This window comes from Carex rostrata, chromosome 23 (genome assembly GCF_964058835.1).
Source record: "Carex rostrata chromosome 23, lpCarRost1.2, whole genome shotgun sequence".
In the NCBI taxonomy this organism is placed as follows: Eukaryota; Viridiplantae; Streptophyta; class Magnoliopsida; order Poales; family Cyperaceae; genus Carex; species Carex rostrata.
Window position 1 is genome coordinate 7,643,662 of NC_135940.1, and position 12,378 is coordinate 7,656,039.

The 12,378-nt window shown below is 34.4% G+C and overlaps 1 protein-coding gene across 1 annotated transcript; it reads right to left on the reverse strand.

The window, feature by feature from the left end:
* Positions 1-9,383: 9,383 nt before the first annotated feature.
* LOC144574848 (uncharacterized) lies at positions 9,384-11,644 on the reverse strand. The gene is made up of 3 exons (XM_078324930.1): positions 10,897-11,644; positions 10,045-10,333; positions 9,384-9,722 (listed from the first exon to the last, which is right to left on the reverse strand). The coding sequence occupies exons 1-3, from the start codon at positions 11,527-11,529 to the stop codon at positions 9,688-9,690; spliced, it is 957 nt and encodes a 318-aa protein (XP_078181056.1). The 5' UTR covers positions 11,530-11,644; the 3' UTR covers positions 9,384-9,687.
* Positions 11,645-12,378: the final 734 nt, after the last annotated feature.

Sequence of the window (12,378 nt, forward strand, 5' to 3'; positions counted from 1 at the left end):
TTAGAAAACATTGTTTTAAATTAAAAATAAAATAAAATAATATAATGATAAAACCTAGGTAATGAGGCAGACGTAGAGCTGAGTCGCCAACAGTCCAATTCAGAACCTGCGGTCGCCGCCACGCCTCACTCAGTCCAGATATTATGTCGATGCGTCACTACGTTGGTCTTGTCCTAACCAAACGCCACCTCCGCCTCGCTCAATCAAGACTTTACCTTACACTCACTGTCGCAGAGCGAGATTGTGACTCGTGAAAAGAACGATTTTTTTTTATTTCTCTCAATCTCTCGTTTGTCTGTAAATTGATTATAAAGAATGAAGAAACTGCGGAATTCCGAGATCTAGGTTTTTAAATTTTTTTTTTCCTTCTAGTTTGTCGTTTCACAGAGTTCGGAAGAGATAAAATGCCTTTTTTTTGTTCCTTCTCGGTTGTCGTTTCACAAAGAATGAAGAAATGCATTTTTTGTTTGGGTCAAAGACAAAAACAAATTATATTTGCAGAAAGTTCGGTTGAGAATTAGCTTTTTGGTTTGCACACAGTTCGGCCTTGGCCCATAATAATTTAACATATACAAGTTTATTTTTTTTATATTTGGGGCCCTGATAGATTTTGGGGCTCAAGATCGTCGCCTTGGGTATCCTGGGTCAGAGTCGGATCTGATTAGCATTGACTAACTTTTTAACTACCTCTATTACCTAACTGCCTCTATTACGTCCCCTCAAGCGAAACATGGTGCAGTAGCAATGTTGAGCTTGCTCCGAAAATAAGAAGGACGATGCCAATATCTCAATGCCATTGTTCTTGCAATGTGAATCGTCAAGTTTGAGTCTCCTTAAAGGTACAGAGAGAAGGAGCTCTTGTGGGTAAAAAATGCTTCCATGTACTTGAGAGGCTCGTTTGAGTCCTCTAAAAAAAATAAAAAATAAAAAATGGAAAGCTCATGGCTTGTTGTCAAGTACATGGTTTCAAGAGGCTCTTGGCTCTCTTGTCTCAATTTTGAGAAGCATTTTGAAGATGGAAGAAGAGAAGAGAAGAAGGAACCCGCATTGGTTTGGCTTGATTAGACATGAATCAGTAAGTCGAGCAGCATGTTCTATTGGAACTGGAGTTTTTTTTTTTTTTTGGTTTGAAAGCCCGTAGACAATTGCATTGATCCGATGATTTACAAAGTAGCTATTACATATGATTTTTTTGTTTAAATTGAAAAGCATTAAAACCTATACATTGAGTTACTTGTACAATCATCTAATTTGCTATGTCTATAAATAAAAGAGGCGCAGAAAAGTTATTTGAAGAGACAAGTCAGAAATGAAATTCGATTTGGGCTTTGAAAGAAAATTAAAGAAATTAGATTTTGAAGTGGGCTTTCAACCTCAGCCCAAAGAAAGAAAGGCCTAAAGAAAGATATTATTTCGGTTGATCTAATTGGATTTGGTTTAGTTGCACCGCACCGCAAAACAGATCCATTAACGCTTCTTCATCACTAAAACCTTGCATGACTTCGCATTGAAACGGAGAATTTGACCGGTGGCGGAATTCAGGAGGTGTGATGAGGGGTGAGCAGTAGTGGAGTTCGGACTGAGCTTCAGATCAGCATCGCCACCCCCTTCCGTCGTTCTTCTGGCAGCACCACCAGACGGTGACAGCGTGGCATCATTGTCGATTTTCGCCTGCGCTGAACCCTTGCTCGCCTTGTTAGTGGCTGAGTTGCATGGGATCGTTGTAACACGGTGGAGATACGAGATGCTCACCATTAGAGAGGTGATGCAGATCCGATTGAGCGTTTGTGAGTCTCCTCTCGATCTGGTCAGGGTGCTCAGCACAACAGGCTGATGCAAGCTGGAGGCGACCGGTGTGACTAAAACAACCGATTCAGCTTCCGGAATGGCGGCGGGTGGATTTGCTGATCTTCGATTAGAGGTGGCAGATTGGGCACTCGGCACGGCAAGTCGTCGATGCACCTCCGCTCAATCTGACACGACTCTAGTCGTCGAGGTTCTCTTCTCCTCGCTATCTGGTCAGGTGTGACTGAAGTCGGCACAGAGAGCTTGATGTTGCTGATGCTTGACGTCGAGGTTGCACTGATCTGGTGACAAGGCGGCGGCGGCAGCTTCTCTGCCTTGTTTGATCACTTAGGAATTTTTTCGACGTTGCAATAGGACGGCTGACTCCAACTTTTGATCACGAGAAAATAAATAGGAAGCGTCTAATTGTCCACAGCTTTTTGTCCACCATTTGTCCACAGTTTTGACTTACGCGAATACTGTAAAATTATTTCTACATGCTGTATAATTATACAATATATCACATAAAATATATCAGTTAATCACAAAACATCCAGCAACTATTTGAAGTGGTCCCATGATAGTTAGAAAAAAATTGCAACTTGCACAACATGACAAAATAAATGTACTTTCAAACTGTACTTTCGGAAATTACAGTTATAGAAAGTTATTGGCAGTTAGAGTTAGTTATTAACGGTTATTGGTAGTTAGAGTTAATTATTAGCGTCCGCACTGGGTTGAATCTTGTATACTGTAAAATTGAATCTTGTATACTGTAAAATTAAATATTGTATACAGTAAAATTTTCAATTGAATCTTGTATACTGTAAAATTTACAATTGAATCTTGTATAATGTAAAATTGAATCAGCAGAACTGTAAAATTGAATCTTGTATACAGTAGAATTTTCAATTGAATCTTGTATACTGTAAAAATTAAATCTTGTATACAGTAGAATTTTCAATTGAGTATTGCATACTGTAAAATTGAATCTCGTATACTGTAAAATTTTCAAATAATACTGTAAATTTTCAATTGAATCTTGTATACTGTAAAAAAACAGTTAGATAGGAGTTGATAAAGTTATGGACAAATGGTGGACAAAACCCAGTGGACAGAAAACTTTTCTCAAATAAATATGCAACGAGCCATAAATAGTAAATGTGTGTTCGAAAACTTGTATGAACAAGCGACACTTTAGACAAACTGGCACAATATTTCATGAATTATTCTGATGACATGTTTGTATAGAATGAGATGTAATTAATTTACTTAATTCTTTCTGTAGAATGGGACAATCTTTCATCTTTCTCCCTCGCGAGTCGCGACAAAATATTTAGTATATTTCTAAAAAAAATAAAAATTCTGTAGTAGTGCTGTAGTGAGGCTGCGGTTGGCTGGCAGCTCCATATATTGACAAGGCGGGGGTGAGGCCGTTCAAAGTGCAGCCAGGCCCCGTGATGCTACACACAAATCATGATTTTGTATGTAAAGTATCAACTAGCGACAATACTTGCATTCAACTTTATATGTACTAATCTATAACATCCTACTTTGTAATTTTGTGAGTTGGCTATTGTCAGAATAATAACGGGACGAGAATGATGGTCAGACTTTCTATGTGCCGACCAGCCAAACTGGGCCACATTGTGCAGACTTTTTTTTTCATGAAAAAGGGATATATGCTTTAGGCTCTGTTCGGCTGCCAGGTGAGAACGGGAACGGATCTAATTTGAATGGCTGAAACACTGTGTGTGTGGGAAAAAAAAAATTCACTCTGAATGAATTTTTTTTCCCCACGGGAACAGTAAATGGCCGAACAGGGCCTTAGAGTTGGAGGATATGTTCGCCAAATGCAGGAAATATTGAAAAAAAAATATATAGATTTGTTTTGTGAGTGGACAAATGCAGGTAATTATTGAAAAAAGAAAATATATTTGTTTTGTGTGGAAAGTTTAGAATAGTGAGTGAAAAAAAAAACTATTATAATATGTCGAACTTGTTCGGCACAACGGAATTGTTTGGAATAAGAGAAGAGTATAGAATTATGAGTGGAATTGAATGAAATAGAGAAAAAAAGTGAAATTATGATGGAAATATACAGCCAAACACTCAAACTCTTCTCTTTTGCACTTTAGTCACCTCTATTGCATATTATTAAGTAATTTTTCCACATGTTAAAATTGACTCAATTTCACTCTTCCTATACTTCAATCATACCAGAATATAATTGTAATTGTATGGAATAGAAATCTCTTTCCTTTTCCTCTTCCACAATTCTTTTTTTTTTCAATAAATAGTGAAATGTATTAGGAAGAAACTAATTAAATTGCAAAAGAAAATAATTTGATTGTAATATTTTCATTCCAATTGTACTCTTTTTTTACTCCATAATTCCATCCAACTCCTCTCCTATCCACGGTTCCATCACAATTCTCCATTTATTTTTTTTATTGTTGTTACTTTGTTGAACAAAATATATCCCTTTCGAAAATGAACTAACGCAATTGTTCTGGGGTTGGATTATTCGAGAAGAAAAACAATATTCTAGTCACTAGATTTAGAGTACTTTTCTCTTACTAATTTTTTCATCGTTACATTACTTTCACAATAAAATATCTTTTTGATTTGGATATTATTCTGATGATTTTTTATGGTATGAGGCAATGTTGGTTTGAAGACAATTAACGGGTTCAGCCCGTTTTGCCTTTGCCATCGGTTTTGAGTCTAACCAATGCTGCTTGGTTCATTTCCTATCAGCAAGAAATCGAGCCGATGGAAATTGGTGCATTTGCCATCGGTAGGAAGAATAGAGCCGATGGAAATAATGCATGTTTAATTGAAGCAGCTAGTTCATGTTTTCTTGCATCGGGCTCGTTAAGCAAACCAAAGGTAATTGAGGCTGCTGCCTGTGATTTTTTGCTATTGCTAATTAATCAGAACCGATGCTGTTGTGCTTTAATTAAAGGCGCTACTTTGGTATTTCTATATCGGGCAATTGAAGTGAGAACCGATGGTGATTTAATTGAGTTCAATTAAAAGGTGCAGCCGTAACTTTCATAAGATGAGTCACTTCGTTTTTGTTTGAGTTGAGCTGCTTGCTTCTGTCTGTCTGTCTGTCTCTTCAGTTAGTCTTGTCTGTCTGTCTGTCTGTCTGTCTGTCTCTTTACTTAGTCTTGTTTATGATTTGTTCTCTTCTTCTTGAAACTTGTAAAAGAGTGTGTGAAATAGTGTTATTGAGAATTTCTAATCTCCTTGTACTTGTAAGGCTCTTTAATTTAGTAGATTTGTACCATGCACTTCTGTAATTTTTTTCTGAAAAAGCTTCCATGTAAAATCTTGTGTCATTTCTAATTTTTTGTACTTGCTTGCTTATTGTCTTGATTTCTTATGTAATTCTTCATTTATTTGCTTACCTTTTTATTAGAGCTTTATTGAAGCTCAACAGGCAAATACTATTTTTCTTTCTCCTCCTAAAATTTTAGACAAAAGGCACGTGACAATTAAAATTATCCACGATCAAATATTTAAAAATATTTCTTAAGTACGGTATAGACTTGCAGTCTATATAGAATCACCTAAATTTTCGCTATAACATAAATTGCAAATTCACATGCAAGTGAGATGGTATTGCTATGTATAATATGGTTGGGTTGCTATGGTCAAACCAATTACAGAGAAAAAGTTATTACTATTACCCCGGCTAAGTAATTAATTAGTTTTGGAATAACGAAGTTCATATGGAAATATGAAGAAAAGTGGAGATAAATTATCAGGGGGAATTTCATGTATATTTCGAAATCTCAAAATTACGTATTTTCTCATCTAAAATTCATTATATCATATTTAGTTAATTACTCTTCTAATTTTAAAATACTCACAAATTTACTCAATTTATTGTATATTCTATTGGAACTTATTTTAAATCTATAAAGTTATCATTTTACTCTTTTTATAAACTAAAAAAATGTACACTTTGTGAGGAAATGTACAATTTTTTAATTGTTCAGTTATGGAGGATAAATGATTTATTTATTTGTGAAGCATACACAATGATATTTACGTATACGCTTGTGTGTGTATTAAATACTATATATTTTTTTAATGTGCTACATTTTTTTTCAATAAAAGATAAAATGGATATTTTATAAATCTAAAATGAGTTATAATAGAAAAGCTAGCAAATCGGATAAATTTGTGACATTTTGAAATTTAGAAGGGTAAATAAGATATTATGAATTTTAAAGGGAGAAATACGTAATTTGAAGTTTTGGAAGGGTATACATGAAATTATCAAAATATTTTTTACTTTTTATTTATTTTTATTTAAAATTATCTCAATTATTAAATCCTTACCACGGGAACAAAGTTGAAGAACTAAACCAGGACAGAGGTATTACTATTTATAATTCATCCCAAGTATACTTTTTTTTATTATTAAAATAAAGAATAATTATATGAAACCCCTCACTCCCATCCCCTCATTTTCCCCGCACTCTCTCTCTTCCTTAACTGCCATATATCTCCCCACTAATTTCGTTAAAAGTTTCTTTTAATCTCCATATTAAATTAGATTGTTATTTAATATCAATCCCCGCATTAATTATGCTTTCCTCTAATAACAATTTCTGCATTAATTATTCCTTTAAAAACAATCTCCGCATTAATTATACTGTTATCTAATAACAATCCCCGTTAATAAATGTTTATCTGTTAATTGATGTTCAAAAAAGTATTTATCATTATTTCTGAGAAGTATTTACCCTTGTAACATAGATTATTTATCCATTTAACATAGAGTATTTATCATTATGTGTTAGAGTATTTTCATTGATGTTTTACTGAAAGTTGCAAGTATGCCTGAGAAGTATTTATTCATGTAACATAAAGTATTTATCATTATGTCTCAGAGTATTTATCATTGGGTGAGGGGATTGTTTATTTAATGGTCTCCAGTTGTGCGGGGACGATTCAAAAAAAAAAAAAAAATTTTGTGCGAGGACAATTAATGGATTGATTTATTCTTTCATAAATATAGATCATTGCATAGGGTTTAATACCTGACAAATTCAAGTTAAATATTTTGATGCTTCAGGTTAAATATCCGTAGTTTTTTAAACGCTCATTAATGATTGAGCGGTCCCCCCATGTTTAATGGTCCCCAGTTGTGCGGGGACGATTAAAAAAAAAAGAAATTTTGTGCGGGAACAATTAATGGATTGATTTATTCTTTCATAAATAGATATCATTGCAGAGGGTTTAATACCTGACAAATTCAAGGTAAATACTTTGATACTTCAAGTTAAATACCCGCAGTTTTTTAAACGCTCATTAATGATTGAGCGGTCCCCTCATATTTTTTTTGGCAGTATCTGCGGGGATAAATGCGGAGTAGAGGCTGTGGGGATTGTTATCAGCGTCCTAAAATAAATTCTCAAAGAAACATCCTATAACAGTGACTACAACATAAAATTTTAAGAAAACTTTATAACAATGGAAAAAAAAAATATTTCAATACTAATTTTTTGTTCAGTGCAACGACTTAGTTACTTTTCCACTTCTGGCCTTCTTATCTAATCAATATTTGATTATTTTCTCAAAGATAAATATTTTTATTTCAAAAAAGAACCTTGTAAACAGAGAGCAATAGTGGTACAGCACCAATTGGTGCTAGATCTAGTCAAACAAATAAATATTTCAATATACACTACTATTGGAAAATAAAAAAATCCAATTGGTGCTAGATCTAGTCCAACAAATAAATATTCAATATACATTAAAAATGAAAAATAAAAAATCCAAGTCAATAAAACAGCCAGTAAAATTTTATAGATCCACTTCACAACCTAGAATATTATTTATTATAAAATAACAAGGCTGTCTTCCCAGAAGGGAATGCATATAATCGTTCTTCCCAACTCCCAAAGTACTAACTAATTGGTATGTACTAGATATAATGAGTACCTTCCTATAACGACGAAACCAAAAAAAAATTAATTAGAGGACTGAAACGTAAAATATATAATATGCAATATTAAAACTCACATTATCACAATCACTCATTTTAATAATTTATGAGGACTGAATTATACAGAAATTTTTATTTTATCTAAAAATGTACTAACTAATTGGTATGTACGAGATATAATGAGTACCTTCCTATAACGACGGAGACAAAAAAAAAATTAATTAGAGGACTGAAACATAAAATATATAATATGTAATATTTAAACTCAAAATATCACAATCACTCATTTTAACATTTTACGAGGACTGAATTATACAAAAACTTTTATTTTATCTAAAAATTAATTAAATTTTAATGTACATAATTACAAAATAAAATAAAATAAATATAGAGTTAGCTAAGCACTCCTCAACTTGCATTCAAATCCGCCCCTTCCTTTTAGAAGACGCAAGAGATTAACCGCAATTGGATCCCAAAATTATGCAGTCCGTCTGCACAAATGGAATAAGCTACTTAACATAAAAATTGGACTACTTGTTACTTATAAGTTATATCGCTTCAACAATTTGTAAACAAATAAATCTAGTACAAAAATATTTTAAGAAAAAAAAACACTTATATAAACCGATTTCAAAATTTTCGAAAATCTGAATGAATTTTGAGACCTACAGATGTGGACTTCATGGCTATATATAGCCACTGATGAAAATAAAGTTATTTTATTTAATCAATTACGTGACCACTAACCACCAGCAATCAACTACTATTCTACTAATATATTTTTATTGAGTGGGGTTATAGTACTATGTAGTATGTACAGTGTATATTCATATGTACTATGAGTTAATATTTTTATTTAAAAAATTCAAACAGTCAATCTAAATCATTCCATATGATCTTCATTTGAGAATGTACTTATAGATTAAATTTACATTTTTTTTTTTTTTGCTTTTTTAGATTGATAGAAAATCACTACTATTGTGTGGTCTAGAATTCTTACATCAAGTAACTTTTCACCTATAGAAAATCACAACATTTACAGTTAAGTTAAAATTTTAGACATAAATGAATATTGTTTCAACTCTAAAAATTTATATAATAAAAGCCAACGATTATTCATATAGAAATTCCTTCATAAAATAAAAATATATCTCATTTCTTAAGAAAAGAAAGAGAGTATATAAAAAAATGAACATTCAATCGTGTAATAATTAAGGAGAAAAAATAAAATTCAATGAACGAGAAGGTTGGAGAAGTGACGCAAAACTTAACTATGAAGTATAGATATAGACTTCATCGCATGGGTGGGGTAACACAATTTTTAGTTGGCACGTAACTAGGGTGATATAACTGCCACGTAGATGCTTACTTGGCAATTGGCATCTTTACCACATGGTTACTTATTCAGGTCAACCTTTGACTATTTTACTGCACAAGTATTGTTGCAATCCCTTTATGTGCTATGGTGTCATGGTGACCATAAAAGCATGAAAATCTTTAGTATTCATAATTAATTTGAAGGGGGAATGCAAACTGCAAGGACAAACAGATCATAACTTTTAGAACAAAAAAAATAGAGATGAGTAAAAAATTGTTTATCCCTTTCAAGAGGAAGCCGATTCATTCTCACAGCGTTATAATAAATAGCTCTTTTTATAATAAACATATAATCAATACAATAAAACAATTTTGAGAAGTATGACAGCTAAATCCTGCTTTCCAATGTACAAAATTTAAAAATAAAATGAAACCCATATCTACTCAACTTGAAAATACCTAACCTAGAAGAAGATAATCACCTCGCTCGGGTTCCATAAAATAAACCATTAATCTCTAAAATATCAAAATTAATTATAATGAACATCATAATACCAGTATCTGACTGGGTGAAACCAACAAAATGAAAGAATGTACAAATCATTCCATGGAGCAATCTACGATCCATACGGCCATGGGAAGGTCTTCACCACTGAAAATTTGCAATGCACAAATCAAAGTCAGGTTTAAACACAAAATTCTGCAAATTTCTAATAAAATATGAATTATTTCTGATCTGGTTTTACATTATATTACCAGCTAAATGTTTCAATAATAGTCCCCCTTTCGCTTCTCATTTTTTTGATGAATTAATCTGTGTTTGTAAGAGCTTCTTCATGAAGCATGTAACCAATTTAATTTTTGGTCTCAACAACTCACAAATTTTATCAGCTTCTTTTCTTCTCTTTTCTTTTACCCCTCACATAAAGTCACAACTAATTAAAAAGAGAGAAAAAAAAAATCATCTAGGTTACCTTTCGAAGATTCCTCAACAAGGACAATACGCATGGCAGCATTGTTAGGTGGAAGCTGGAGACGGAGCGGCACAAGTTTCCCGTTGATGACGTTCCTGGTGCACACTATGATGTCGGTGAGCCCCGTCTTCTCTTTCAGCATATGATTCAGCTCGTCAAGGCTGGTGCCGTTGAAGGTGAAGTGCTCTCCTTCGGATGCCTCGTCAACGTTTCCGTTATCATCGGCAATTTTGTAATAGATTTCACGCCCGTCAACCTTGTGTAGCGGCACAGAGAACGAGTCTGATGACTGGCATATATATGGACAAGTGAGAACAAAAATTCAGAATATATCAGGTGCGGGTGATGGATTCATATATATATGGCAATGTTGGATGTGTTAATTGTTAAGTCTTCTAATTTCTCACATATAAATTGAATTAAGGTCAGTTATCTCAGTTTTTTCTTATAATCGCCCAACTAACGGTTAACTACACACCAAAATTACTAAGCTTGAGCAAGTAACATTTGTGTTAAAACCTATGTGGCCATGTGTTAAAAGTTTACCACTTTCTGTAAAGGATGTGCAGGGTCAGTTATCAAGCTACATTTACCCGTGAAAAAACAAAAACAAATGGATGATAACTGATACACACAAATATTTGAAATAGATAAAGAAAAATCGACTACATGTTGGTAATTAGTATAAGTTCAACCATATATTTGATTATTAACCCATAATAAATAATTTAGTAAAATTTGTCAAAAAGCTTGTCGTCAGAAAAATATAAAAATTGATTCCCAAAATGCCCATCCCTGGTGCGTGATAATCAACTAAAATATGAGAAATTTAAGTATAGAAGTAATCAGTACCTCAAGCTTAGACAATCTTGAGTTTGCTCCTGTTCCATATGCACCGTGTGCATCAGGAGGGGTACTGTTGGTCCTTCTAGCAGGTTCATGCCGGTGCACCGAACCATTCTCCGGTCTGCTATCCACCACTGCTGGTACCGGCCTATGTTCCGAATCCTCAGCTCTGGGAGTAGCTATCTCCACAATCTCCACATCCCATAAAACCCAATCCTGTGTGGAACTGCGGTGCGGCACATCGTGTGTCACCGAGTTCCGCCACGGCGGCATGCCTTTATTAGCTCTCAGAAAATTCCCGTACCGGGTCTTTAACCGTACCTGAAAACCATCCCGTACCGGCTCCCATTCGACGGATGAGTCCGCACGACCGGATATGGCGGTTTGAAGCACCTTTTGACCTGTAACGCCCATAAGGAATGGCTCGTTTGAGGCGGTCAGGTACCGTCCGTACCGCGACTTGAACCTGAGAGCAACCGGTTGGGTACCACCATGATATACCGGTTCGACCAACCAGCGTACATTGGGAGAGGCACCATTGCGGTCTTGGACCACGTGCGACTCGTCTTCGTCCGCGAACAAGTATTTGTCGTGGCGGGACTTCAGTCGAACCGTTTTCGCGCGCTGGAAGAGCTCCATTAACGGCGAGAATGGAGGTATAGCTGGTTAGAGTTTAAGGAGAGAGAGGGATTTGAATTGGATTCGAGTTCGGTTGACAGACGTAATGATCTTTCTATTTAAGTTGGGGAAGATAGGAACGAAAAGGAGGGGAAGAGGGTCAACAAGGAGATAGATCTGGACCGAGTCTATGAGTTTACTTTGCCTGATATGTTGGTCCAAGGAAAAAATAACAAGAAGGCCCCACTAGTCATTGATTAGGTGTACAATGGAAAGGATCTACAAATTTAGGGTGGCGGATGGAGACCGGGACTTAAGCTGGTTTGACTGACGCGGAGAGACGAGACGGATAAAATGCGGATTTCAAATAAATATTACGGCATCTTACGTAGTGCAAACATGGCACAATGTTAGTGGCTGTAAATATGACCTCAAGCATATAGCGAAAAACGTAAAATAATGTGAATATTGCTCAGTGGGAGAAGAAGAGAGGCGTGGAAAAGGACAACGCCAAAAATGTGTAATAACGAAGCAAAAATGTGTAATAACGAAGCTGTAATAGACGGCCAATTTGATCGGCAAACTCGTGCATGGTTAGATGATCCGGGCGCCCAGTTTGTACCCTTATTTTGCACTTTTCTTGTTATGTATGTCCGTTCGGGAACGTATTTCAATCTTTTTAATACGTAGTAAAATAGTATAATTTTTTTTTTGTATAATTGATGTAATGTAAAAATAATATATTAGTAGCTTGTTACAATTATGTAAATACGAATACAAATTTACGATATTTTTTAAGTAAAGAAAAGTTCCATACCCCTGTTTTATAATTTCAACAAATTTTAGAGTTTGAAATCTACAATGTTTCAT

What these genes read in the sequence shown, in the direction of transcription:
- LOC144574848 (XM_078324930.1), bottom strand. Translation starts at nt 11,529, where the DNA reads ATGGAGCTCTTCCAGCGCGCGAAAACGGTTCGACTGAAGTCCCGCCAC. An exon ending in CAAGATTGTCTAAGCTTGAG is followed by an intron (nt 10,334 to 10,896) that starts GTACTGATTACT and finishes TATATATGCCAG; the next exon opens with TCATCAGACTCGTTCTCTGT. An exon ending in TGTTGAGGAATCTTCGAAAG is followed by an intron (nt 9,723 to 10,044) that starts GTAACCTAGATG and finishes GCAAATTTTCAG; the next exon opens with TGGTGAAGACCTTCCCATGG.